The following is a 26,438-nucleotide window of genomic DNA, read 5'->3' on the forward strand; positions in this document are numbered from 1 at the left end:
ACTGCTAAATTGGGTCCTTTTTAGGGTGGCTGTAACCTCGTTTATCCGCTAGAGAGCGCCCTTCCACGGGACCGCCGTGCTGCAGTTGAGGTAACCGTGTGCCGCTGCGCACTGACTCAAGGCCAGGGCACCGTCACCAAACGGCGAAATCACGGCACGATTCCTCCCTTGTGTGCTCCTGAGCGACCGAACGTCCTCATCGGCACTCGTATCAGTGGCGCCTACGAATGTGCAAAGTCATTCTCTTACCTAAGAGCACACGTCACAAAGGCAATGCGGATTATGACAATATCTCTTTTACACGGCTTCAAACGCTATCAGGAATTGACGCCAACGTTTTAAATGCTGTCAATCATGATTTTCCCCTTAATAAAAAACGCCTTTACTGTACTTATAAGCTGAAGAAATAATTCCAGGTCGATGCTATATGTATGGAATTCAGTGTCTTGGGCTTGTGATGTGAACAAAGCTGCTTTTGTGGCTTATTTACACTTCGCCTGCTATTCATCTTCCTCGCAACAGGATGTATTTACCCTAGCAACACCTTGATCGCATCATTTGACCACACACGCACGCACGCGCACACTGAGATGCTCACTGGAGAAGAAGGGGAAGAAAAGAAAAAAGAAAAGGTGGTCCATCGGCGGAGGATGCCCGTGAAAGGGGGGCGGGGCCAGCCCCCGTCCCTGCCGTGTGGCACGCTGATGGCAAAGTATAAGACCCCCCTGCAAGCGGGCGACCTGCACGAGCGAGCCACTGCGTTACCTCCACCTGTCCCGACATGCAGATGCAGCATCTCCCCTCGGTGGTCGCCCTCCTGGCATCTTGCTGGACCTTCTGCGACGCGGCGGGGGGTGAGTCGACCTGCCTCATCCACACTTGGAAACCACTTTAGGTTTTCTCTGTTTACATTTTGACTCCGCAAAATAATTAATTGGTTAAATGGGTATTTTTCCTCATTCCCCATTTGGTTCAGGTACCTGATTTTTTTTTTTTTTTTTTTTGTATGTTTTAAATGCGTTAAATGTAAGCATTTTCAATGTACTATTGTTCATATTTCTATTTGACGGAAATAGTGAAAGATAAGATTAATGAAAAAAAACATGCCTTTTTAAAAAATATATGTATCTACATTGCGTTATTAATGTATGCAGGAGTAAAATGTATGTAAAAACTGTCCAGATCAAGGTTGAGTCACAAAGTACAGTGCCCACCACCTCCAACCCGCTGCCCACCATTTTTTTTCCTTTATTTATTTTAACCATATTGACAAAGTTGATTCAGTACCTGCGGAATGTCTTTTTTTTTTTTTTTTTTTTTTTTTTAAAGCCTAAAACAGCAGACAAGGAACAGGTTCGAGTGGATGTCCCGCGTCCTGGACCGAGCTGGTCCAGAGACCCGATGATGGGTGATTGCCTCGCTCGCTCCCCCGCTTGCGTGGCGCACCTGCTCACGAGTCAATGACGAGTTTGGATTTTGTTTTGGTTTTTTTCTGGGGCAGAACCTTCACGCGGGGGTTCCACCTCAAATGGACCTTCGCGCCCCAGCTCTAATACGCTGTACAAGGTCTAATCCGGTCTTTTTATTTAAAAAAAAAAAGAAAAGAAAAGAAAAGAATATTTAATCGCTCAATTGGCAGGATATATGCTTATTGCCGATGCTGCATCCAACGACTCTTTCCACTAATAATATAATGAAAAGTTAATTTTCTGTTCCGTTGTGTTACAACAAAGGACGGGGTTTGAAAAATAAACATTTGCGGGGGATCGATATTGTCAAAACGAGCCTTATTTTGGCTGGGTAATGAGAGTAACTCGTGTTCTGTTCCGTTAATAATGCATTTTATCCGTGTTTTTTTTTTATTTATATACGTCACAGTTAAAAAAGTCAGACGGGCAGGTTTGAGTGAGCGACTTTTCATCACGTGAAGTGTTTGCGTATCCAGAGAGAAGGAGAGCGAGAGAGAATGGATGAATAAAGCGATGTGTCCCTCCCTCGTTTCCACTGATTGGCGAACAAACGACGGCTGAATAAAGGCACCTGTTTTCGTGCCTTTTTTACGTGGTCTCGGGTTGATGCTACGTGAGAAAATGCGGCGTTCGTGCGTCTGAAGTCTGTCTCCGCGGCCTGAGACGGCAGTAGACCGGAAGATTGTTCCACCCACCCCAAAAGTACCGCACGATCTTAAAAGGGGACGTGGAGTGTTTATTTTCCCTCCCGTGTTGCTTTTGTCCCTTTTCTTGACGGTTTCCTCGCAGATACAATGACATCTGATTCAGATTGTTCCTTTCGCTCCTGCGCCCGTCGGCGGATTCGTGACGACCTCTGATTGGTCGACAATTGTGCGGACAACGATTTGATTGGCTTGACTCAAACAGCCCTTTTAAGTCACTGTTTATTATAAGAACGCGCACAATGCGCCGAGCCTGCAATAACGTCACCGATGCCTTTACAAAGGTAATGTTAGGTAATAGTTTAATAGTTCACCGTGATATAGAAGTGCCTCATTCGGAATGAGGCTAATATAATATTTTATCCCTCATTCGTGTGTGTGTGTGTGTGTGTGTGTGTGTATATATATATATATATATATATATACACATATACACACACACACAGAGAGAGAGAGAGAGACGTCAAAACTGAACATTGTACTCAAATCGAATTTGAAGTGCACAGTATAATATAAAGGCTTGCGGAGAAAATAAAATTATTTTTACTTTTTAAAGTACATTGATCAAATTTACAATATTTCAGTAACATTCAACATATGTTTGCGCTGCAGAGTAAAATTGTGACTGTAAAAGATGGGAAAAGAGCATTCCGTGGGGGGAAAAAAAAAAAGTTTTTATTTTGTATAATTAAGCCAAGGGCGTGGCTGAGTGTCAAGAGGTTCAACTGTGCTCCTTGTGAGGGTTTTCATTTGTGTGTTTAACTCTTTGTCCAGTTCAACAAACATAAGCAAATACAATGTGGGCTCAAAAAGGCAGTCTAAAACTCGATAGTTTTATAGTTTGGGGCTCACTGAACTAGGGCTCGACCAATATGGAGTTTTTATTTTTTTTTTTCGGGCCAAAGCTAATTCCGATATTTGGCAGAATAAAATTCCAAGAACCAATTAATCAGAAGAATGTTTTTTTAAAACGTATAATGAATAAATTGGTGCATTAAAGCCTACAAAAATACATACTGTGAAGATATGAATTACAGGCAAAAAATTTGACTGCTTTACAATATGTTGCCATTCAGTGTTTTATCAAACCTTATTAAAAAGAAAAATGGGCAAAAAAAATCTCCGTTTGAATGTCATGTGTTAATGTGTAAAAATAAATCTGCAAAAAATAGCAACAAAACCAGCGATTTTTGGCGATTTGAAAAGGGGTGATATCATTGGTCGGGCCCAATTCTTGAATCAATGGGCCACTGCAATTTAGAATATTATTTTCAAATAAACAAATAAATGTAGTATTGTATTACAATATAGTGTGTCATAGTATTACAGTGGTTAGCACATCTGCCTCACAGTTCTGAGGACTGGGGTTCAAATCCCAGCCACACCTGTTTGGAGTTTGCAAGTTGTCCACGCGCCTGCGTGGCTTTCCTCCCACGTCCCCAAAACATGTATGGTAGCTAAACTGAAGACTCTAATTTGCCACTAGGTGCCCTGCGATTGGCTGATGACCCTCATGAGGATAAGCAGTCATGGCAAATGGATGGGCGGATGTGACCTAATCCAATTCCAATTTTAATGAGCAATTGCTGTTGTTGCCCACACAGGCACGCGCCGAACACGTAAAACTCCACACAGGCACGGCCGGATTCTAACCCGGGTTCTCAGCGCTGCGAGACGGATGGGCTAACCAGTCTCCCGCCGACCGCGGTTGCCATATCACTAAAATAAACAGGGTGCAGTGGATAAGATCACATCAGGAACTCGATAGGTTTGACATGAATCACAATGCCTGCCACTGCAGAAGTGCTGGTGGGAGTTTGTTTTTTAGCAACCATTCTTGTGCGTGAGTGAGAGGAAAAGGTTCACATGGCAAAGACTTCCTTCTCAAAGCCTGCGAGAAGCCTTCGTTACAATTCTATTAACAGAGCTGGAAACCCTCTCGCAATTTTTTTTTTTTTTTTTTCAATGGCATGAGTGTTGTACATAAATATTTGATTGGTCAGATATTTGTCTCAGAGTATGGGGGCGGCAACATGCCCTCCGATTGTGAAATATTAATAAACTTTACTGACAAAGCATGTGACAACGTGTCCCCACTCATGTAAGAGATTGTATCTGTGTTTATTCTGATAGGAAGGAAAAAAAGATTTGAGAATATAATTACAGATCCGGTATGTAGGGAATTTGTATGGCCGCCGACAAGAGTGGAGTTAAATATAGAAGAGCACTTGTGTTGAAAAGATGAATTCATTATCCGCAAAATGGTTTCAGTCATGTTATTTTCTCTTTCAGACTGGTGCTATCAGTCACAGTTCACCTGTGAGCGTCAGTGTAATGGTAAGATTTATTACAACCCATTTTGGAACATCAAATAACCAAACTCCAAAAAGAGAGCTCACGTCGCTGTGTGTTGCAGCGCCGGAAAAGTGGAACCACGCAAACGGCGCCTGCGCCGGAAAGTCCCAATCGCCCATCAACATCGTCACCAGAAAGACGTTGAAAGACGAGCGTCTGACCCCCGTTGAGTTCGCCAACTACCAGCAGATCTTCCGAGGAACCATCAAGAACAACGGCCACTCGGGTGAGCGCCAAGTCAGCCTTGTGAGGGTCGCCAAGTCCGGGCGTGGCCGTGTGACGCTTGTCTTGTCTTCTCCCAGTTCAAGTTGGCGTCCCTCACCTCAGCACCATCTCGGGTGGGGGTCTGCCCAGCACCTACAAGGCCGTCCAGTTCCACCTGCACTGGGGCAACAATGGCGGCCCGGGATCTGAACACACCATTGATGGGGAGCAGTATCCCATGGAGGTACTGTGCGGTACTTTTCATCAAATATACGTGCCTTTTTTTTTTTTTTTTTTGTCACCATTCTGATTGTCGATATAGCAAAACCTCCCAAGGTTTTATAATTCCTGAATTCTGCTCATTAAATATACAACACCAATAATATACTGATTACCTCGCATGTACCTTATGGCTCGTTTGTGGCCACAACTGAAACTTATTAAAAAAAAAAAAAATTCTTTGCCGCTTATCCTCATGAGGTGTCGTTGGGATTGCTGGAGCCTACCCCAGCTGTCAACAGGCAGGAGGCAGAACTGGTTGCCAGCCAATCACAGGACCCATGGAGACAGACAACAGGCACACTCACAATCACACCTCGGGGCAATTTAGAGTGTCCAATTAACGTTGCATGTTTTTGGAATATGGGAGGAAACTGGAGTGCGCAGAGGAAACCCACGCAGGCATGGGGAGAACATGCAAACTCCACACAGGCGGGTCTGGGATTGAACCCAGGATCTCAGCACTGTGAGGCCAATGCTTTACCAGCTGATCCACCATGCCGCCACTTATCAAAATGACATTGTTAATTTATTTTATTTTTTTATTGATTGGACTGAGTCATACAATGTTGGGTAAAATGAGTTTCATTCTAGACCCAAACATCTACCAAATTACATAATTTCATGTAATCTTAAAAATGACGTGTTTCATGGCTGACGACAAGGTTTCCCAACCTTTATTGAGCCGAACCACCCAATTTTGCACAAGAAAAATCTCATAGCACAACACCAAACAAAAAAATAATGAGATAATGATGGCCTCACAACTTGATTTTATCACCGAGAAAACTGAATTGCGCGCAAAGGTAATACTCATAGGAAAACTTGTTCTGTTGTGTGAATGGCAACTGGTGGATGCCACAGGTTTATTGTACCTTCAGTGATCTAATCAAACAGTTTTTGTTTTGTTTTTTAATTCTCCCTGCCACTGCATGCTGCTTGCAGAGATTGATGAACAAAGTTGGATTTTTGTGTACGTGTACCAGCCAAATGATTTTTGTAGCTGTTAACTAAAGGTAAAATTATTACATAGCCCTAGCTGAACCATGCCATTCAGTATCTCATTTTCTTATTTTTTTTCAGGGCATGTGAGCAGCTCTGAGGGTTTTTATTAACAGTTGAATTTCGTCACACGAGCCGCATTCCTCAGATTTTTAGCTTTTGTTGAAGTGTGACTTTTTGGCCCACTTAATGTTGAAATGTGTACAGGCTGATAAAGCTAGGATAGTTTTGTCATTCCGTTTGCAGAAAGATACAAAATAGCCCCCACCCTCCGGTGTGGAAAAAGTGGTCACGTAACTTTTTTTGTCGTGCAGCTGCACATCGTGCACATGAAGCATCGATACAACGATTTGGTGACAGCACTTGCAGATCCAGAAGGCGTTGCAGTCTTGGGCTTTTTTTACGAGGTAATCATTTGCTTCCCATACTTTTTCAAAAATCACACCGTCGGCCTGGTGGACGCTCAGTTGAAATGAAATCTGTAACTTTCCACTTTCAAGATGTCCAACAGTGCGAACCGAAAGTACGACCCCATTATCAGCGCTCTGCGGAGCATCAAAACCACAAGTAAGTGCTGATGTCCAATCCGAACAGGTTTACTTGTGAATAAATGGGCCATAGTCGATACATTGTTGTTACTTCTTCTTCTTCTTTTTTTTTTTTTTTTTTTTTTTTTTAAGACGCCAATACCTCTCTGCCTCCTACATCCTTGGCACAGCTCATTCCACCTGAGCACAACCTGACCTCCTTCTACCGCTATAAGGGGTCCTTGACCACACCGGGCTGCACGGAGGCCGTGGTTTGGACCTTATTTGAGAATCCCATCCCGCTGAGCTTTGAACAGGTTAGGATGAGTGGGGAAAAAAAATCAAAAGGGGAACACAAATTGTGTGGTTTGACGATGCAGTTATGTGGGGGGGAGACGCAGATTCTCGTGGGAGTTAGTTAAATGTTCACGGTCTTCAGTCCTTCAAGAGACCTCGTTAGATGACATGCTTTCATGTCTGCTTGAAAAACTGCTTCTGTGTCATAAGGTCACATTTACAAATATAGTTTGGAGTCATCTGCATAACAAATAATGCTGTTGGAGGTTTTTTTTTTCCACATTAACTCATACATACAACTCCTAATTGTAGGTTTTTTTTAAGTAGAGTGCACATACGTACACGCACACACACACACACGTGTGTACACTATTTGTGTACATATATTTTTCATACATGTGCATTAAAAAGCTTTACGTATATATGGGGTATAATCTTACTCAATGTAAGATTTTAGTCATTTATTTTATTCAATGGAAAAAGGTAGCACACAAAAATAAGTCCGTCAATTTCACTGGATGGCAACAACAGTGCGAGTGATAGTGGTTCAAGCACAAAGCCTTGTGGAATGCCACAATTAACTTCTGTTAACATATTGTTCGTACTGTATGTCTAAAAAAAAAAAAACACTACATACCAAATCTGATGGACTAAATATTCTGACAATTTTGATGCCATTTTTCTCCATCAGCTGCGGGCTTTCTCTGAGCTCAAGTTTCATGATGGGAAGGCAATGGTGGGGACCTTCAGGCCAGTGCAGCCCCTCAATGGCCGCCGGGTGTTCCGATCTGGAAGTGCGGTGGTCTCGGTCAGCTCCAGGCTCCTCATGGCCGGCCTGGCCATGGCCTTGGGACTCTCCCGGCTCAATTAAGAACGAAGCGCCCGTGCTGCACTGCGACACTCATGAACATTGAACATCATTCCTGGTTTTGTGGCCGCATGGTCTCCAAAACGGTTACACATGTCGTAGTGCATGCATCGCTCACCGGGTGGCCCCAGTCTTCTTATAACACACATGACAAGGGTCTAAAAAGAGCACCCTGGAGGTGTATAAGGGTTGATCAGGATGCATGCATGCATGCGTAGTGAATAAGCAGGTAATACGTCCGCTTTATGAATGTGTCATGAAGTACTCAGTGACCAGTGCAGTCAGGCCCCTGCCCTGATATTTCCCAGCATCACATCAAAAGTACACACACACACATACACGACACAAACACATCCTCATGCACTTTGCAGGAGTCCATCCACCTTGAACAATGTCAAGCAAATTAAGTCTCCGCTAATATCAGCGTGAGTGGCTCCGGTCGCGTGAACGCGACACGTGACGCCTCGTTCGCTTTCAATGGCACATGAGAACAGCACAAAGCTATGAATAGCACAACTGAGTCATAAAAACCAGCTCAGTTTCAAAGCCAGCGGTCAAAGTAGTCAGTACTTGGCCTTATTTTTTTTTTTTTTCCCCCATCTCAAAGTCCATGCAGGTAGAGAGAGGGCGTGTGTTGCCCATCTTCACTGTCCATGTGACCTTGAGTCCATGCTGAGGATTCCCCCCTCCCTCCCCACAGTCTTGCGGCAACAGTGACAGTGGAGAGTGTAACCCAATAAGCGAGAGCACCCCATGCACTTCATTGCATTCTGGCACGCACACACCGCAAACGATTGAAAATTGCACGGATCAGCACGTCTCCATGATTGCTGCAATCCAAATTCACACACACATAAGCGAGCGTTCCCGAAGCACCCCATCTCTTACTTTCGACTGCAACTGGTTTCATGGATCACAGAGTCTGATGCACCGAATGCTACTGACTGTGAATTACATCCTACGGACTCCTCTCTGATCATCCAGCGGGACCGCTTCTGTATTCTTGACGGGAGATGGGTGCCATCTTCCCGACGGATTTGTCAGGATGACCAAGGAAGCTGTGTATTTTTTTTTTCCATCGTTTCGTGATGCATTAACTTATATTTCTATGCTGTTTTTAATGCACATGATCCACATGTATTTTATGCACTGAATGTGTCTATTGACATGAGCTGCACCGTCATGGTATTATTTATGTATTATCATATATATCGAGTTGTATGCTTTTCAGGATGTCAACTTGTGAAATGTGTCATAGGTGATGTTAAGAATGTGATACCGTTGAACATTAAACGACATATGCCTTTTTAATAAATGGCCTCTTTGTAAGTGTTGACATTGCAACCATTTTATAGTCATAGGAGACCGTTTTTCTGCAAAACAAGGCGAGGCCTGCCAATGTTTCGAACCAACAGCGATATTATTTTATTGGACCACAAGCAACATGTCAAGATTATCAAGGAAATTGCGGATCCCCTACGCCACTGTAGACAAATTTCTGCGTCAGCCGACAATACAAAGAGAGGAAACAAATGAGATGAAAGGACAGGCCATGCATAAAGCCCCCGCTTCTGTAAAATGGCATTTTTCAATCTTTTTACCAGGTTTCCAGATGGGGGTCACGCATCCTTTGCAAATTTCTCAAGGACATCTTTGAGAGGCTGTTGGCAATGACACCGTGGATTCCATGGATTCATTTTGGGGGCAAAAACAGCTCCAAAATGCTTGAGATTTTAGCGACAGGTCAAAATGACATAGTTAAATATTTAAACAAAAAAAAAAGACACATTAGGTTGGCTAGTTGGCTCAATCTCACTTGGGGTCTGCAAATGTAGTTTTGGTTGTCAGAGATCACATGACATAACCTGGCATTTTGATTGGCCGTTACGATCCCATTCTCCTGCAATTCCACATTCAGGAATCACCGCCAAACTAGTTGCAGATGGTCCGGAACTAATAAAAATTAGTTGCGGACATACATGTGATGCGGCTGAATTGTTCAGTTGCGTTATTTCCACATCGCTCGGTGTGCGGCTGACTATGGGAATAGACAGGATGAGCTCATTTGAAAAATTAAATTACTCCATGACATGTTACTTTACTGTAGTAGTGCATTTTATTTTAGCAATAATCTCAACAACAACAAAAAAATCGTATAATGTTGGCGAGGAAGGGAGGAGACGTCGTCTGATGAGGCTGAAAGCAGGAAGGATGTCTCAAGTGCTGATATTAAAGCTATCTGAGCTAAATGGAATGACATCCATAATTTTGCAGAACTTCATCACCTGAATAAAGCTGAATGTTGCAGAGCACTGCAAAATTTTAATGATGTTATGAGCCACTTCAGAAAAGTGCTTAAAAGACGACAGAAACAAACAGAGTTGTTCTTTGTGAAAAAGGGCCGAGTCACCACCACCGAAGACATCTGAAACTGTTTTTTTGGCATTGCTTTTTTCATTTGCTCTTTCCATTAACCCTACCTATAGTTGCAAGTGTGTTATTTTTTACGTAACGTACCTTCTGTGCAAATAAAAAACAATTAGTTTTTTTTCCCCTCATTATTGCTCGTTTAAAGTTATTCTGCACTTTTTGTTAATAAAAAAAAAAAGGTTTAAAAGGCTGGGGGCCGAGTCGCTACAGATACGGCAATGCACTCCCAGCCTAGCATACTCTACTAGGCTAAAGCATACATTTTAAGCACAAAATAAATATATTTCTTAAGTGATTTAATTAATTAAAGTATTTAAACTATACATGTATTTCTACTCTGCAGTTTATTACCAGGAAAAACGAAAAAAATCGCTTTTAAAAAAATATTTTTTAGGCTTGGAGCGCATTATTTCATTTCCCATTCATTGTTATGGGAAAACGTGCTTTGGTTTTTTTGAACGTTTTGGTTTTCAACGAGCCTTCTGGAACGGATTGTGTTCGAGAACCAAGGCACCACTGTACATCGTCTCCACTGAACTAACAACACATATGATAAACATAACAATACCTCTCACTCTCATTGTTTTGTGCTTGATTGTGCTTTATTACAAGGGCCTAAACAAAGAAAAAAAAAAAACCTTTGTGAAACTCCATGACTACGTTTTGTGTGCGTGGACATTTTTTTTTTCCAACCATTTAGAAACTGATGCGAGGTAATGTCATTTAGCGGACTATTTACACAACCACAACCACAAATCACACGAGCTGCTTGTTGTTTCCCTACTCCTATCTCCTTTTACGTTATTAATCGCGCTGCCCTTCCCTTCTTTTGTTGTTTGCCACCATTAAGGAATCAAAAGGCTCTTTGTGATGTGCAGACGCAGGAAGACATCAGCTTCTCGGTGATATACATGCAGATGGAGAGAGAAAAGCCAAAAAAAACATGAAGGAAAGCTTCCTGTTCATCCCTGTAAGGACTTTTCAGCACTTATGTGTCGGGAAAGACTGGGAATCAAAGAGGAGGATGTTTAATATCTGGCAGAAGCTACACAACCCGTCTGCCGCCGCTCCTACATGTCCCCTTCGTGACTGCATTCGGAGACAAAGGACCGCTTTCTCTTTTTGGAGAAAAAAACAGAGGTACCTATCAAGGGAAGCCATTAATTGGCTTAATAAGTACGTAACTACTCCCGACAGTTCCATGAAATGAGTTCATCAGATTTTAATTTCATGTGAGTTCAAAGGCCTCTAGTTAGTCTAAACATCTCGCTGCCAGGTGATGAAACATTAACGCAGAGTACACGAGTCGCCTTCTCAGGGCACTGAATCGAACGCGGGTCTCATCGTACAATCCAGAAATATTATAACTTCTCGTACAACCTGGGCAGACCGCTGATAGGCTGTGAAACACTTAAATCTCCTTTTAAATGATTTCGAAAGCTTTCTTCAGATGAAAGTAATTTTATTATCTTACTCTATTTCATGTGTTTTGACTGCTCCGCACCTTTCCCTTCTCTTTCGCTGGTCCATTCAATTTTCTTACGGCACATGTACAAACGTGATTCAGAAAACTGAACTTGTTGGCCTGATTGCCAAAAAGGTTTCCTCTCGCAAACATATTTTTAATCTGAACTAACTCTTCTTTTGACCTTTTTCAGTGACACATAGCTGACAACGACTGTGCATGCTTGCCAGTAGCAGTAGTGCTGCTGTCAGTGTCCGACAAGGATGCAGTCGAGATGCAGTGGAGTTTGACACAAGTGACTTTTTTCAGCAAGAAGACAAGAGTAAGTTAATACTCACATCTTCATCATCTATATCCAATGTTGGCCACTAAAATCTCTATTTAGAGCAAATAACAACATGCAATATGCACTTGCAACTCTATGAAAAATAACCACCAAGAGTTTCTCGTAACTTGAGACCTTCTGATCTCACAGGCCGGAACAATGACTCGAAATGGACTTTTCAAAAGACCAATGTCCCTTTTTCATGGACTCGTGAGCGTCAATAGGTGGACAGGTCAAAGGTCAGCAAGGTCAGCATGAACACAATGGCCTCAAAGCTGAATTTGTTCTCGATGCTCACATGATCAGCAAGTGTACCTTGAGCACTATCAGTGTGCCTTTTAATTACAACTCTCGCAACAGGCTATGCAGAAATGTTCCAAATTTTAGAACCAGCTTTCTGTATGATGCATTTGTAAATGATCTCAAACTCACAAAAACTATCCATCCATTTCCTGTACTTTTTATGCCGTTTTAGGACATAGGGAACCCTAAACTGGTTGCCTGCCAATCCCAGGCAACCCTTTTACACCGTCACTGAGTAGGAACTGAACTGAACTTAGCCTGCGAGTCAACCACTAAACCGTGAGTGACTCCGTTTTCAATATTAATGATTGAATGACTGATGGGATCGGAGTGAATTGCAGAAATAGAACACACTGCAAGTCGTATAAAAAGCCTTCTTTACATGCAAGAATCAGGGAGAAATAATATTGTCCTTGCCTGCTCAAGTTTGTTGAAGAAACTTAACAGTTTCCAGTTTTTATTGTTCGTTGATTATGGAATATTAGTAAATACACAATATGAAAGTGATGAAATGTTGGGAATTTTATTGAGTTAACTAAGCATTTGATTCTCTACAAGTCAACCAGAATTCTGGCTCCCAAGAGAGTGGCTGGTGTCCATGTGAAACACAGCTGTGCGCCATCTTGCTGAGATGAGTTGCAAAAGCCTCAGCAAAAGACTCCATGGGAAGGTGAAAACTGTTGCGTCACAAAATGACCTCGATCGGTCTGGGGTCTGGAGCTCCTTGATCTTGTCTTATGGAGCGAGGAGGGTCGTGAGAAAGATAGGAGAGTAGCCTCAAAGTACATGCAGGAACGTGTTGAATGGACCTCAGCCGCTGATCAGGGACTGAAATCTTCAATTAGGTCCCCTTGCTCAAGCAGGCTCCTAGGAGGCATTATGACTCAGAGAAGTCTTGGAAGACAATGCAGGCATCAAGGGGGGAAAGAATGGCAACTAGCAGTTTGGAGACGTGCTGCCGAGATGCCCTCCAGCAAGGCATCGTCACCACCAGTCAAGCTCCATTGGTTAGCGCTTTTGGGGACATCTTTCACTCTGAAGCGCTCCTTCTATTGCAGTATCCATCCATCTGAAACGAGGAGGGTTTTTTGGGTGTGGGTGCTGAGGGTGTGCGACTTTGCAGAGAAGCTAACCCTTCCTGACCGTTGACAGATACGACGTGTGACGTGGGACGTAGTAGGCAGCGTCGTCACCGAGGTGGCCTGATGATATGATTCAGCACACGCCAGCAGCTATTTCTGTACTGTTTGTCTGTACTGGACTAAATAAATGAGACTGTCATTTCGGAAGAGATAGCTTAAGTCTGCACAAAGTTGACCTTTTCATTTTGTTTCCTTAGTGAAAGACGGTGACTTGAAACAATAAACACCTCTATCTCCAAATAAATACATTTCATGATTACTTGTGTTTTAACTAACGGTCTTGTGTCAACCGTCGAGACCTTCAAGTTCTTGGGAATTACAGTCTCACGGGACCTGAAGTGGGAGACGAACATCAACTCCATCCTCAAAAAAGCCCAGCAATGAATATACTTCTTGCGGCTTCTGAGGAAACACGGCCTGTGGCGCGAGCTGCTGAGACAGTTATGCACAGCAGTCAACCAATCAGTACGGTGTACCTCCACTAAGGGGCTGCCACAAAAAAGGATAAACTCCAACTGCTACGGACAATCAAAATAGCTGAACGGATTATCGGCACCACGCTACCCACTATTGAGGACTTGCACGCAACGCGAACTAGGTCAAGAGTGAGCAGGATGCTTACAGACCCTCCACATCCTAGCCACCAGCTCTTCCAGCTCCTTCTGTTGACTATGTGCTACAGATCAATGCAAGTCAAAACTAGCAGGCATTTGAACAGTTTTTTCCATCTGGCAATTAAGTCATTTAACTCTTGATCAGCGAAGCTACGAGTTTCTGCCTTGTGCCCTTGTTGGGACACACCCTCAGATCCTGCTCGTCAAATCCGTATTAGCATTAGTAATATATTCTTTAGACTATCGCACGATTCATCACTTTAAACTGCTCCCTTTGCACAATTGTCATTGCACTGGTTTATAACTGGAACCACGAACGTGTAAGGGCACGCTGTACATTAGCTTAACATAATGTGGAGCACTGACTGACTCTTAACTGTTCCAAATGAAGAAGACTGTGCATCTTGTACATCTGTAACTGAATGTCTCGTCTTTGTTCTTATTAGTGTGTTTGTTCCTTGTTCTGAATGTCGTACCAGGGCAGCACCGACTTGCTGGAGACAAATTTCATGTGTGTTGTTACATACTTGGCCATTAAAGCTGATTCAGATTGGGGTTTTATGAGCATGTATCTGTAGCCAGGAATCTTCACCGAGTCTAAAAACAAAATAAAAAAAAAATAAAATAAAATAACTAACCCCCCCCCCACACACACACACACACACAATTATCTCAAGCCGTAACAAAGGGCTTAGCATTCACCTGCAGTCACTAAATAAGCTGTTGACTGATCCCATTTACGAGTGTTCAAAACCGAGTTGAAAGTGTTAACAGTATTGTGTTAACAGGAAGGAGGTTGGAGATAAGATACGAGGCAATCCTTAAGCAGCAGCACTCCCAAAGACAAACACAGCGGAGTTTATTCTTCTCTATCCAACTCAGATTTGTTTTGTTGCGGTGGCATTGTTCGACGGGCCAGCAAGGGGGTGTGGGCTCTTTGAAAAGAAAAGAAAAAAAACGCCAGTATTTACATTGTGCTTTCCAAGAACCAAAATGTATTTTCCTCAACATGATGTAGGATGTTTAGAATGACAAAAAAAGAAAAAAAATGTCTTGTCAGTTTGCCATGTTGTGAGGAATTGTGGGGATAGTTTTCTTTTGCATTTGTTGAGCTGGATCTGACCTATCCAGACCATTGGGTTACGTACGTGCATGTGTGCATTGTATGTGATATTGGAGGTGCAGTGAACACATGCTTTTTTTTGAGGGGGGGGGGGGTGGACTGGACCAGATTGTGACGAGCAACATTTCACAGATAATACACACCCATGCCAAATGCTTCCAAAAACACATTTTTACAGAAGCAAGGATAAATCACCAAAGAGCATTTTTGGGGGTTGCTTATCCCCAAAAAAGTAAAAAAGAGAGACATTAAAAAGATTATGAAATGAGTGAATTGGTGAATCCGTGGGTGCAGAACCACAAGTATGCTGGGGTCCACTGTTTACCCTAACTGCCAAACATCTGAAGGATAACAAGACAAATGATCATAAATTCACATAAATTACCAAATTTGCTTTCCAAAATCTCTCTACGATGTAATCTTTGTTTTTTTTCCCCTCCAGACTTATTTTTGATCAAAGAACAAATTACAAACACTGACCAAAATACATCACCTAAACAAATGGGACGATCTGTGCAGTGCCTGTGGAATTTAACAACCGAGTAAACATTTATTTATAAAAGTGCGTCCATAAGCGAGCCAGCCTCTGCTCAATAAATGCCTCAGCCATGATACGATCACGTGGGCTGGGCAAAGATCCGAGCAACGTTCAAGCGATGACCGGAGTGTCGTTTGGTGTAGTGTGTTGTATGAATTGCTGTCTCCACGAGTTCAAATACTTCATTGTTCTGATTGGTTTTCCCTTTTTTTAACTCGTTCTGAGCTTCCGCAGATTGCCACAAACAGTCAGCCTGGTCCACCGCTCCGTGTGCACTCACCGGGAGAGGTCCAGCCCAACTCTCACACAAACTCTTGCCAGCGAGATGATCAAAGGCAGCTCGCGGAGCCTCTCTCGTTGCAAAGCTGCCCTGGTTGTCAAGGGAACGCAAAGAAGCAGTATCCGTCATGTTACCTCACCTCTCCGTGGCAGAGAGCGGTGACTTTCCAAAAGGCCCTGCCTATTTTATTACAGCACCTTTCCCACGAGAGTGGCTGAAAGTGCACAGGGCGCCCAAAAAAAGGAGCACAGCCTCACTTCTGACATCCTTTTAAAACAGGATGGTAAAAAAAAGAACCGCTTCCATCTTTTTGTTTTCTTTTCTTCCTGTTCATGGCATCTCAGCAGGTTGTCATTAGTTCGACAGGAGTGTTGCTCACAGGTAAACATCCTGTCTGCCCACCGTGTTCAGTTTCGGACCGCATGAGACAAGCACTTAAAATGGATTTCATCGAGAATGCATCAGCACCCTTTTGGAGGCTTTGGTGAGGATTATCGTTTCCATGATGCTCCAAAATGGGCTGACTGTGTTTGATGGTCAAATATACTGAGCTGTAATTATGATTATCTTAAATACTGTAATGGCGACAAAGCCTAAAGTTAATGGTGGCACACGTTCTGTGAATTTTAACAAATACACCCCACTGCCGAATGGTACCCTGTAAAAGAGAGTACTTTACGTGACGATAAGCATTTTATTAATGTAAATGCTCAGAATATCATGTGTCATCATGTTCTATTCAGTATTTTGGTGCAGCACATGCCAAACATATATGTGCGTTCATCTGAGATGACACGCTGTGGTGACCCCGAAAGGGACAAGCCGAAAGAAACACACACATAGACTACGTTTACAGGTCCCTTTAGGTAACCTTTGAACTTAAAACGGCTGCAACATTACGTGGAAAAGTTTTTGGCCGGTCCGTCATTTCTGGGGTTTGCGGTTTGAATCTCGGAGTTTGTATGTTATTCCTTGCGCGGACGTACGTGGTTTGTCCCTGTGTGCTGTGGCTGCTTCCCGCGTTCCCAAAACATAAATTTTGCGTGCGCTGAAGGCTCTAAATTGCCAATAGGTGTAAATGTCACCTTCAATCAGCTGCAATAAGTTCTGGCTGTCCCACGACTCTCATGAGGATGAGTGGGATGAAAAATGGATTGACAACAGGACAGTTGCTTTCTCCTTGACAATCAGCAAAGACATCTAATAATAATCATGAAAAGGCTTGGAACCGATCACAAGCATGAAATGTCATCATCAGTTAGCGTTTTTGGAAAGACAGTACAAAGATTATGACACATTTTACACACGCACACACACACGATTCCTGCACTGTGCAATAGTGGACACAGCCATGCTCTCAAATATCGGCTTTAGCTTCATTCAGCTGTTTTCCTGCGCTGGGGGGAGGGGAGGGTGGTAGTGGGGGGAGGGGGGGGGGGGGGCTTTCACCCCGCTGCTTACTTGTGTTGAATTTGTGCTGATTTTGGCGCTTAAAAAAAAAGACTTGCTTGTTCAGGGTAGCTGGTTCCTTTAAAGTGATAGTAAGGAATCATTTGGTTTATTGGACCTTGACTTCCCCAAGTGTGATGTACTTCAATAGATGGGCAGAAATATTAGTTATATACATGGATGAAAATACATATTTTACTTGGATGCTGTATGAAATTTTAATTTTCCATTGTTTTCCACATTTCTCTCCCTTTACGCCAGTTCTTTATTAATGCATTGCTCCAGGTACTTGTGTATGCAAGACCAGTGGGAAATTAATATTGTTATATTTAGAGCAAATTCGCTCGAAATGTTGTAGGAGATTTAGTCCGACAGCCGTAGGACACTTCAGAGTCATAGTCGGCTCTGGCGTCTCAATTTCCTCCCCCCGAAAACGGAATTCCAATGTATGAAAGGAATGCTCGTGGATTTTTCCTGGTGTCCTAGTACAATTGTGGCTCGAGCAACAATAAGCGGACACAGATAAATTAAAAAAATAAAAAAAAAAGAAAGGAACGTCAACTGCTTTCATGCCTGATATGAAGAGACCCGCCTCCCAGGCACAAGCAGCAATCTTAGTCACTGCATTTTTCACTCACAGAGTTAAGCTTGAGATGGTTTATTGTTTTTGCTTCATCATTAAGAGTCATTCACTTATCAGCATTTTTGTGTTTCCAAACATGAACAATGGTTGAAAAACCCATTAGCCTTGAGTTCTGATTCCAAAAATAGTTCAAACATGCCTCGTGTAAATATGATGAGACGATTAAAGAGCTTTCTGGCCCTCTGAGGGAAACCGTGACTACAATGTGTCCCCCAACAAAAAAGGAGTTTGACATGCCTAAGGGTTCAATTATGCATGTATTACTGTTTAAGTTCATATTCACGAGCTCAATAATGTTCAATATCCAGCTACCTCACAGCGAAAATGGAAGGCACGGGTAAATGCGTCCATCGATCGACTTTCTACATGTCCTGTGCCCATTTAGGGTCACAGGTCGGTTAGACTGTTCACCAGGCTGTTGCAGGTCAAACATAGAAAAAAAAGAACATTTTCAATTTGTCATTCGATGGTTTGGACATGTCCAGCGGCGAGAGAGTTGAGTATTTTGGTAGAATGGTGCTGAGGATGGAGGTGCCAGGCAAACGAGCAAGAGGAAGACCAGAGAAAAAGTTGATGGATGTTGTGACAGTGGGTGTTAGAGTGGAGGATGCAGGAGATAGGCTAAGATGGCAAGAGATGACACGCTGTGGCGACCCCTAACGGGACAAGCCGGAAGAAAAAGAAGAAGCCATTCGAAGTTGAAACTATTCCATACCGTTACTTTCAAATGGTTTTGTCCCCGTGTTCTGCCAGCGCTTGTCATGACATAGCCTGCTCAGCCCGCTCGCTCGCTCTACCCTTGTCCTCCAACCGAGCCGGCGCGATGCCACACAGGCACACACAACAGCCTTTGTCAGCATCAAAAGCGTCGCGGAGATGCGGACGGATGCTCAAATAAGACACTGATGCTTCTGGATGCAGTCGGTGACGTGATGATGTACAATTAATGTGCAGTGCGATGTGCTGTGGCTCGAGGACTTCAAAGTTAGTGGTAATGGAAATGTTTTACAGGAGACCACAGTGCATCTATAGTGCTAAATAAATAGATTTTAAAAAAATGATAATGTTGGCCAGTTAGCTTGAATGTTCTGATTACTTTCAAAAGATTTGTTATTTTTAGATACTTTGAATGAACAACTAATTTATTGTGTAAGTCTTGGACTTTAACTTTGAGCAATTTTTTTTTTTTTTTTAACGAATGACCACATTTTTTTTTTCACTTTTTGTTTACATGAACAAGTATTTTCGTTTGATCTCACAAGTTTCAATCCGGGGGGCATGCTCCCCTAGCTGGGTTCTGAGTCCTTCCTTGTAAGAAATTAAATACACAAACAAATGGACGCTTACGTTTATCAATGTCTAGTATTCAATGTACAGGAAGCAAATTTTGCAACATTAACTGTTTGAACGTATGTATATATTGTATATATATTGTCTCAGATGGGAAATATCTGACTGAAATCAACTGATAATGTTACAAAAATGTAATCGATGTGGTCAGAGGCAGCTGACGCCGGTGAACAGCACAATAGAATATCTAGTCATAGCAAGGGGTACAGAGAGAATTCATGTCGTACCCGTATACATAAAAGAAAATCATCAAGGACAGCATTATTAAAATCATTTTTTTAGTGGGTGATTCTAATAAATATCAACCCAAACGAAGGTTCCTCTTTCACCCAATATTCTCATTCCCACGCCCTTGTATGAATTTTTGGAAGCATGTTTGGGTTTTGATGAGCGACTTTCAAAACATCGGCTCCGTAGATTATTAATATTTATCATTCACACATCCTGCCCTCAATTATTCTCCACAACGGGATGAGATTTTGTCTCAAACTGAAAGAAAACGGGGCAGCGTTTATTTGCGGAAACAGGGCGTCACTGAATGAGGCATTATTCGGATCTCAAGAAAAACATTTTTTTTAATATTTGATATTTTATATGCTGCTGCCTTGAACTAGACGATGAACTTCCATTTTCCTCCCTTGTTTCCTACGCCAGCTTGACGGTGACGTCTGCGACAATGATGTGCTTCACGTAGACAGACCCGTGGCATTTCATTAGCTTTTCTTTTCACGCTGAAAGGAATTCTAATGAGATTAGATCAAAACTGCCAGTGAGCGGGTGGGCCGTAAATGAGGGGGAAGCTGTCGTGATGGGCCATGGCAACAATGACAATTTGAAGAGCACATGACTGACGAGCTCTAGAAAATGATATTTTGAACATGTTCTATTGATGTGAAAGTCGCCAAAATGTATTTTTGTGTCCTTAGTGACAACAAATCATTCATCCAGCCGGCCATTTTCTATTGCACTTGTCCTCAGTCGCGTCACGTGTGAGCTGAACCTTATCTCATTTGATTCAGTCAAGAACTGGAAAAAAAAACAAACAAACAAACAAACACGCACACCCATGTGCAATTTCGAGTCTTCAATTAACCTGACTGGCATGTTTTGGGGATGCGGGAATATCTGAGGAAATCCCACACAGCCACGGGGAGAACATCCAAACTCTATACAGCAAGGCCTGAGCTGAGATTCGAACCCAGAACTTCTTGTCTACGTCTAAGCAGTGCAGACCGGTAGTACACCAAGCTGTTTTTTTTTTCTTTTTTTATGCCCCAAATATTCTTGTGCACTATTAAACTACATTATATGACCCTTACATTAGAAACAACTTCCAGTCTGATGCCATGCAATCATCCACTATTGCCAAGTGCACTGACAATAATAAACATTGTTTCACGAATATTGCTTTAAGAATATCACTAACATGAGGTGAGTGTCCACCATTCCAGTGTTTTAGGCAGTGTTGGCAAGAACTGTGATTGACACCCATTCAGTGCACTTTTGCGCTCTCACCATCTGCTTACATAACGAGATTTTATCATATGGTAGTTGAGAAACATAACGTAGCACAAACACTCCTCAATTGACAAAACAGATTCGCGTCTAAGAATGGAGGACGAGTTTGCGCAAGGAAAATGTGCTTTGCGCAGCTTCTTGTATCGCCTCGAGTCCAAATACAAGGCAAGTACAAAAGGGCAAATGAAGACTTTGTGACATAAGACCCCCTGTGTGCTGTCGCTTTCATGGCCCATTTTGGGGGGGTTACAGCAAACAAGACATAACAGAAAATTAGCTGCAGGGGATGCTGATAGGGAGGAAAGTTGACCCGGATTTGACCAGTCTCCTAAATCATCTGTCAGACTGTAGATGAGTTTTTCCCAAGCCTTACTGGACAGAGCACACATTTTGCACTTGAAAAATAGAATTACACTACCAAAGTGTGAAAATTATGAAATCATGATCATCTCATTTCAATTTGCGGATAAATGTCCTCAGTGACTTGTGCAATCTGAGCCCAGAGCAGGAGCCTGTGACCTATTCTGTTATGAATGGTGACAGACTTCTTACACCTTCTGCCATTCATTGGAAAAACCTGTAATTGTTCTGGCAGTCACTGTAAGGCGCAGGTATAGATAAATGAAATCGGGGCCCTTCAAATTAGTCGATAACTAATCGTTTTCGGCAGCCATGATGATCTCTGAGAGTTACCCTGATTAGGAGGTTGAATTGAAGTCATGAGACGTCGGCTTGGACGGCCTGGCCATCTATCTTTAAAACACCGTTCACCGAGTTTGACACCAAGGTGAGATTTACCGTTTTTGTGCACAGCAAAGATTACGTTTTCTTGCAAATGTTTGTTTTGGTGCAGACGAACAGAGCACAGTGATGAACTGTCGACCCCGAGCCCACCGAGCCAGGAAGCCATTGTGCGAACAGAGAGCGGGTCGCCCTCTTCCCGGGACGACAGGATAACATACAGTAGGTGATGGGTCGCTATAGGACGCAGGGCGGGGGCACAGTGACATCACATACGCAAAGCCCGTTGGGAGGATGTGCGATAGACGCGCAGAATCTTGTTTATTTTCAGTTTGGGGGAAGTTGACCTGTGAGAGAACTGGATAAGGAAAACAATACATCATGGGCTGATATCATATTTTTTATTCACATTACTACAACTGTGGGGAAAAAAACACCTGACAGACAGCGGAGGGTAATTAAAAGTGTACATTCTTGGCTTATTGCAAAGACAGATGTTTCACCCTAGAGCTTATTGTAGGTGCTCTGTGCGCAAGGCCATAACGTTCTCACGAGTCATGTCCTGACTGCATATTTAGACACCACCCCCAGCAGACCGCCTGCTGAAAACTTTAACGGTGACCACATCGGGCATCTTTAAGTGACCTCATGAGGGAGGGACATGTTGGCAAATGACATTTTAAAACGAACTGAACATTAGCTGAACAACTTCAACATATTGTTTTCCCCGACTTTGTATTTTTAAACTAATTACCCAACAATTTTCCTCTGTAATGTATACTGTATGCAATAATATCGTGAGGTAGTTATTATTCATTTGGTTTCACATCATAATTCCTCCTCAAAGAGAGGCCATAACGACAGTCAGGTCCACGACAAAGAATGTATTTTGATAACGTCTGCATAGTCCCCAAATGTGGTACTTTGGCTTGTACACATAGGGGAACCACTTTTCGGTACTAATTAGCACCAGAACAGGTACGAAATGTGTGATCTAATGTGATATAGCAGATATAATGCACTGAGTGACGTCACAGATGGCATCGGATGTAGATTGTCTGTCTATTTCTGTTTGCCTTGTGATTGACTGGCAAAGAAAGACTTTGACTTCTCGCAAGCTCAAAACACAATCAGCAGGATAGAGAAACAGAAATGCACATAAAGTAGGATGTCATTATATAGAGTACAACCGTGCATGCGTCACTCCCTATCCCTTTAATGTTGACGGAGTTTGCTGCTGATATAAAGTATATTTCCCACCATGTTCAAGGTGAAGACAGACAATGAGGAGCATGGGCTCTTGTGTCAGATAAGAGCACGGTCGTCTTAAAGTTTATCACGCTCGGAGAGAGACGGCCCGGTATAGTGAATCCAAACAAGAGTGTGATATTTCCTGTCAAATGTTCCCTCTATTGATAAGATTTGTCTAAAATAGTGTCCAAAAAGGCCATCAAATGCCCACATTTGTGTATTCATCTTCCTGCATGAGCCATAGAGCACATTCTTGTGTTTAAGGGAAATTGGGAGGAAATTGACATATTTTATTAGAACATAGTGTAAAGCTCACCTACGGGCTTTCCCAGAAGGTCATCAGGTGACTAATCTTATATCCACTATTTGATATTGTAAAGTGGACGCTTGGCTGTCTGAAAACACAGGAAAAGCGTCGAGATGTTAGCTTGTGTGGCACAGCCTCCTGAAATGACCAAAAGGAAGAGGTAGAGACGGTGTGTCCACTCTGGGACAATGGGAACAAACCTGTGTCGCGTCACAGCGCAACCATTCATAGCCCGTTACCGTTTGGCAGGGAGGGAGCGGGGGGGGATAAAGGTCAAGCCAGTTCAATGCAGGTCGTCTGTGAGGTGAGCCGCTCTTCGGAAAGACTTTTGCAACCTGCTCCGAGTTAAAAGAAAAACCCAGGGCCAGCGTTGATGCGGTGTCCTGCATTGTGCTGGCAGCGCCACCTGCCTTGACTGATAAGATCGAAACGCTCATCAAGTCGCTTTCATTAAGTTGTTGCTGGCACAAGCAATGAGTGAGGAAATCCCAACGGTAATGCCAAGAACAATAAAAGATTAGCTTGTTCGTAAAGGAACTGATCTGCATCATACATGTGAGATACGATCACTATTCATTAATGTACAGACATCTTGACAAGTCATCTCTCGTTTTACCTTTTGACGTCAGTCAGTCATTAACCTAATTCTAGGAATAGTTTGCGTTTGACCTCATTTGAATGATAAAATCACTTTATAGAGAAGAGTAACAATGGAATAATGTATAAAGTGCTGTACCCTCTGGAAGGTGTTGTCTTTGACGTACGGACCATAAAAGGATGCAGACTGAAGGCTAAACCTCGTTTACCCGGGGAGACCTCGAAAAAGAAGCCAAACTAATGAAAGGAAAAGTTTTTATCCAGATCAGAGCTCAAATGGAATGATGCCCTCCTTGGCCCATGCCCAAGCCCTCTAAAAGTTTCTTGTAAACAGTTTTGCCATTCAGCCATCTATTTCCTTTACCGCTTGTCCTCGTGAGGGTCACAGATAAGCTGGAGCCTATCGCAACTGACTTTGGCCATGAGGCGGGCTACAGGCTGACCCGGTCACCGGGCAATTCCCGATCGCATAAAGTCCGTCAACCACTTACTGTACATTTACATTCGTACCTGGAGCCAAGTTAAAGCAGTGGTATCAAACATACAGCCTGCGGGCCAGAAGTAGTTCCAATCCAGGCTGCGGTAATGGAAAACACAACTGCTTTTCTTTTTTTTTTTTTTTTTTAGGTAGCTTTTGTTCTGAATTTTATCTTTGACTGTGATGTTGATGCACTGGTGAAGGCCACACGATGCCAAGTTTCAGGAGGACTAAAAAAATATAAAATGGTGTGCTATTTTCACATTCCAATTCCATTAAAATAAATAGCTCGTGTAGAAATGTTTTAAGACACTGAATATTACAAAATTTCTGTCAAAATTTCTGACAAAAGAGAGTGGTTTGTTGAATTTTTTTTTTTTTTAATTTCCGTGGCGTCCCACAACTTTAATTTTTGTGTACACAAACAGCGGCGGCACGGTGGAGCAGCTGGTAAAGCATTGGGCTCACGGTTCTGAGGTCCTGGGTTCAATGCCGCACCCTCCTGTGCGGAGTTTGCATGTTCTCCACATGCCTGGTCGGGTTTTCTCCCGGCACTTTGGTTCCCCCCCACATTCCAAAAACATGCAACATTAATTGGACACTCTAAAATTGCCCCGAGGTGTGATTGTGAGTGCGGCTGTTTGTCTTGATGTGCCCTGCGATTGGCTGGCAACCAGTTCAGGGTGTACCCCGCCTCCTGCCCATTCACAGCTGGGACCCTCCTGAAGATAAGCGGCAGAGAAAATGGATGGATGGATAAAGAAACAGCATCCCTTTAGCTTACTCATTAGGTTAGATTAACCATTAATTGGGGACATTGTCGAGCCGGATCCACCTTTTGGACTGGTTGCCATCCATTCACGGAAAACGCCCCAAAAGACTTGTCTTCTTGTAGGGGGAGTTCATAAATGCCTTTTTGAAGAAGCTATTTCTGATGTATCCTCTATTCTCCTGGAACACTGGGTTTTCGAGAAACATATATATACAGTTTTTAGGCCAATGATCAAAACCAAACTGAAGGCAGAAGTCAATAGAGTTTCGTAACATCAGCAAAACTCACAAAAGCAAGCAGAGCGACAGATGGAAGAAGTGCTTTCAGAATCTTAAGGCCAAACAGGACAAATTCTTTGATATATATTGTAAAAATGAGCACCAGAGGGCTAAACTTGAGGGAAAATATGGAATCCCCATGCTAGAAGAAGACTATCAGGACCTCCAGTCAATGAGAAGTGATCGCTCAGTACGATGTCAGGCGAAGGTTGACAAAGAATGGCATCATCATCAAGAAAAGAAAAAAGAAAGTGAGGCCCTCAACTATTTTAAGGATATGGTCATGTATTTCATCAAATGAAAGTAGCCGCAAGAAGCCAAATCACAGAGAGAAATAACATTTAGATATCGTCTTTATGTATAATAAAGGTTTATTTAAACTCATTCCCGGGCGTTTTTCCTCCAAAAAGGCATTTATGAACTCCCCCTACAAGAAGACAAGTCTTTTGGCGCCGTTTTCCGTGAATGGATGGCAACCAGAAATAGCTTCTTCATATGTGTTTTCCTGAGCCATGTTCCTCACTAGCTCTATGACTTCCTTGTACGTAGGCAACATCTCTTTTTTTTTTTTTTTAAACTTTTTAACAAAATTATACTTGGAGAATTATGGTTTTGGTAGTGGTCAAACGGTAAGTTTTCCTTTAAATCTTGTAGACATTCACTAGTCAAATGAGTAGTTGAATGCATGCATTCAGTTTGGCCACATAATGGTCTACACGATATTGATGATAAACTCTCTCAGTGTGCTATTTAGGCAAAAATGCGCGTATGTGCGGTTTTCACATATATGCCATTAGCCAAGTGAAGCCAACTCTAAATGAAAAATGATGTTGAAAAATGTCGTTTTTATGGGTATCTGGTTCCTTTGAATTCATTCCCGGCATTTTGTGAAATTATAGCCCCCGTCTATTAGCGGAGGTTACCTTTATTTATTAACGACAGTTGCCACTCTATCCAAGTAAATCACAATGACTGACATTGTAAAGCTATTATTAAAAGCTTTTCCTGAATGTTTCTCCCCACCCAAAAAAATAATCACAGTTCAATTCAGAGTAATGGAGTGTCAATACAATGTGTTTTCATTTGGAGCGCTGCTAGAGGAGGCCTATTTTTCTTTGAGTTCTTCACA

At 42.6% G+C, this 26,438-nt stretch overlaps 1 protein-coding gene and 1 long non-coding RNA gene across 6 annotated transcripts; both read left to right on the plus strand.

The window, feature by feature from the left end:
* The first annotated feature begins 437 nt into the window (after positions 1–437).
* On the plus strand, positions 438–8,040 carry ca4a (carbonic anhydrase IV a). Its single transcript, XM_061802819.1, has 8 exons — positions 438–854; positions 4,466–4,510; positions 4,590–4,754; positions 4,831–4,976; positions 6,328–6,420; positions 6,514–6,580; positions 6,694–6,857; positions 7,529–8,040. The coding sequence occupies exons 1-8, from the start codon at positions 782–784 to the stop codon at positions 7,706–7,708; spliced, it is 933 nt and encodes a 310-aa protein (XP_061658803.1). The 5' UTR covers positions 438–781; the 3' UTR covers positions 7,709–8,040.
* A 2,869-nt stretch (positions 8,041–10,909) lies between these two features.
* On the plus strand, positions 10,910–16,044 carry LOC133491565 (uncharacterized). 5 transcript variants are annotated; one of them, XR_009792434.1, is made up of 5 exons: positions 10,910–11,275; positions 11,794–11,922; positions 12,076–12,173; positions 12,401–12,507; positions 15,880–16,044. It is a non-coding gene; the product is annotated as an uncharacterized LOC133491565 (long non-coding RNA). The 5 variants fall into 5 exon arrangements; XR_009792432.1 differs by having other exon boundaries at positions 12,076–12,507; XR_009792433.1 differs by lacking the exon at positions 15,880–16,044 and adding an exon at positions 12,787–15,851 and having other exon boundaries at positions 12,076–12,507.
* The last annotated feature ends 10,394 nt before the right edge of the window (positions 16,045–26,438 follow it).

The sequence above is a fragment of the Syngnathoides biaculeatus genome, chromosome 18, assembly GCF_019802595.1.
Source record: "Syngnathoides biaculeatus isolate LvHL_M chromosome 18, ASM1980259v1, whole genome shotgun sequence".
In the NCBI taxonomy this organism is placed as follows: Eukaryota; Metazoa; Chordata; class Actinopteri; order Syngnathiformes; family Syngnathidae; genus Syngnathoides; species Syngnathoides biaculeatus.

What these genes read in the sequence shown, in the direction of transcription:
- ca4a (XM_061802819.1), top strand. Translation starts at nt 782, where the DNA reads ATGCAGATGCAGCATCTCCCCTCGGTGGTCGCCCTCCTGGCATCTTGC. An exon ending in CTGTGAGCGTCAGTGTAATG is followed by an intron (nt 4,511 to 4,589) that starts GTAAGATTTATT and finishes TGTGTGTTGCAG; the next exon opens with CGCCGGAAAAGTGGAACCAC. An exon ending in TCCCGCTGAGCTTTGAACAG is followed by an intron (nt 6,858 to 7,528) that starts GTTAGGATGAGT and finishes TTTCTCCATCAG; the next exon opens with CTGCGGGCTTTCTCTGAGCT.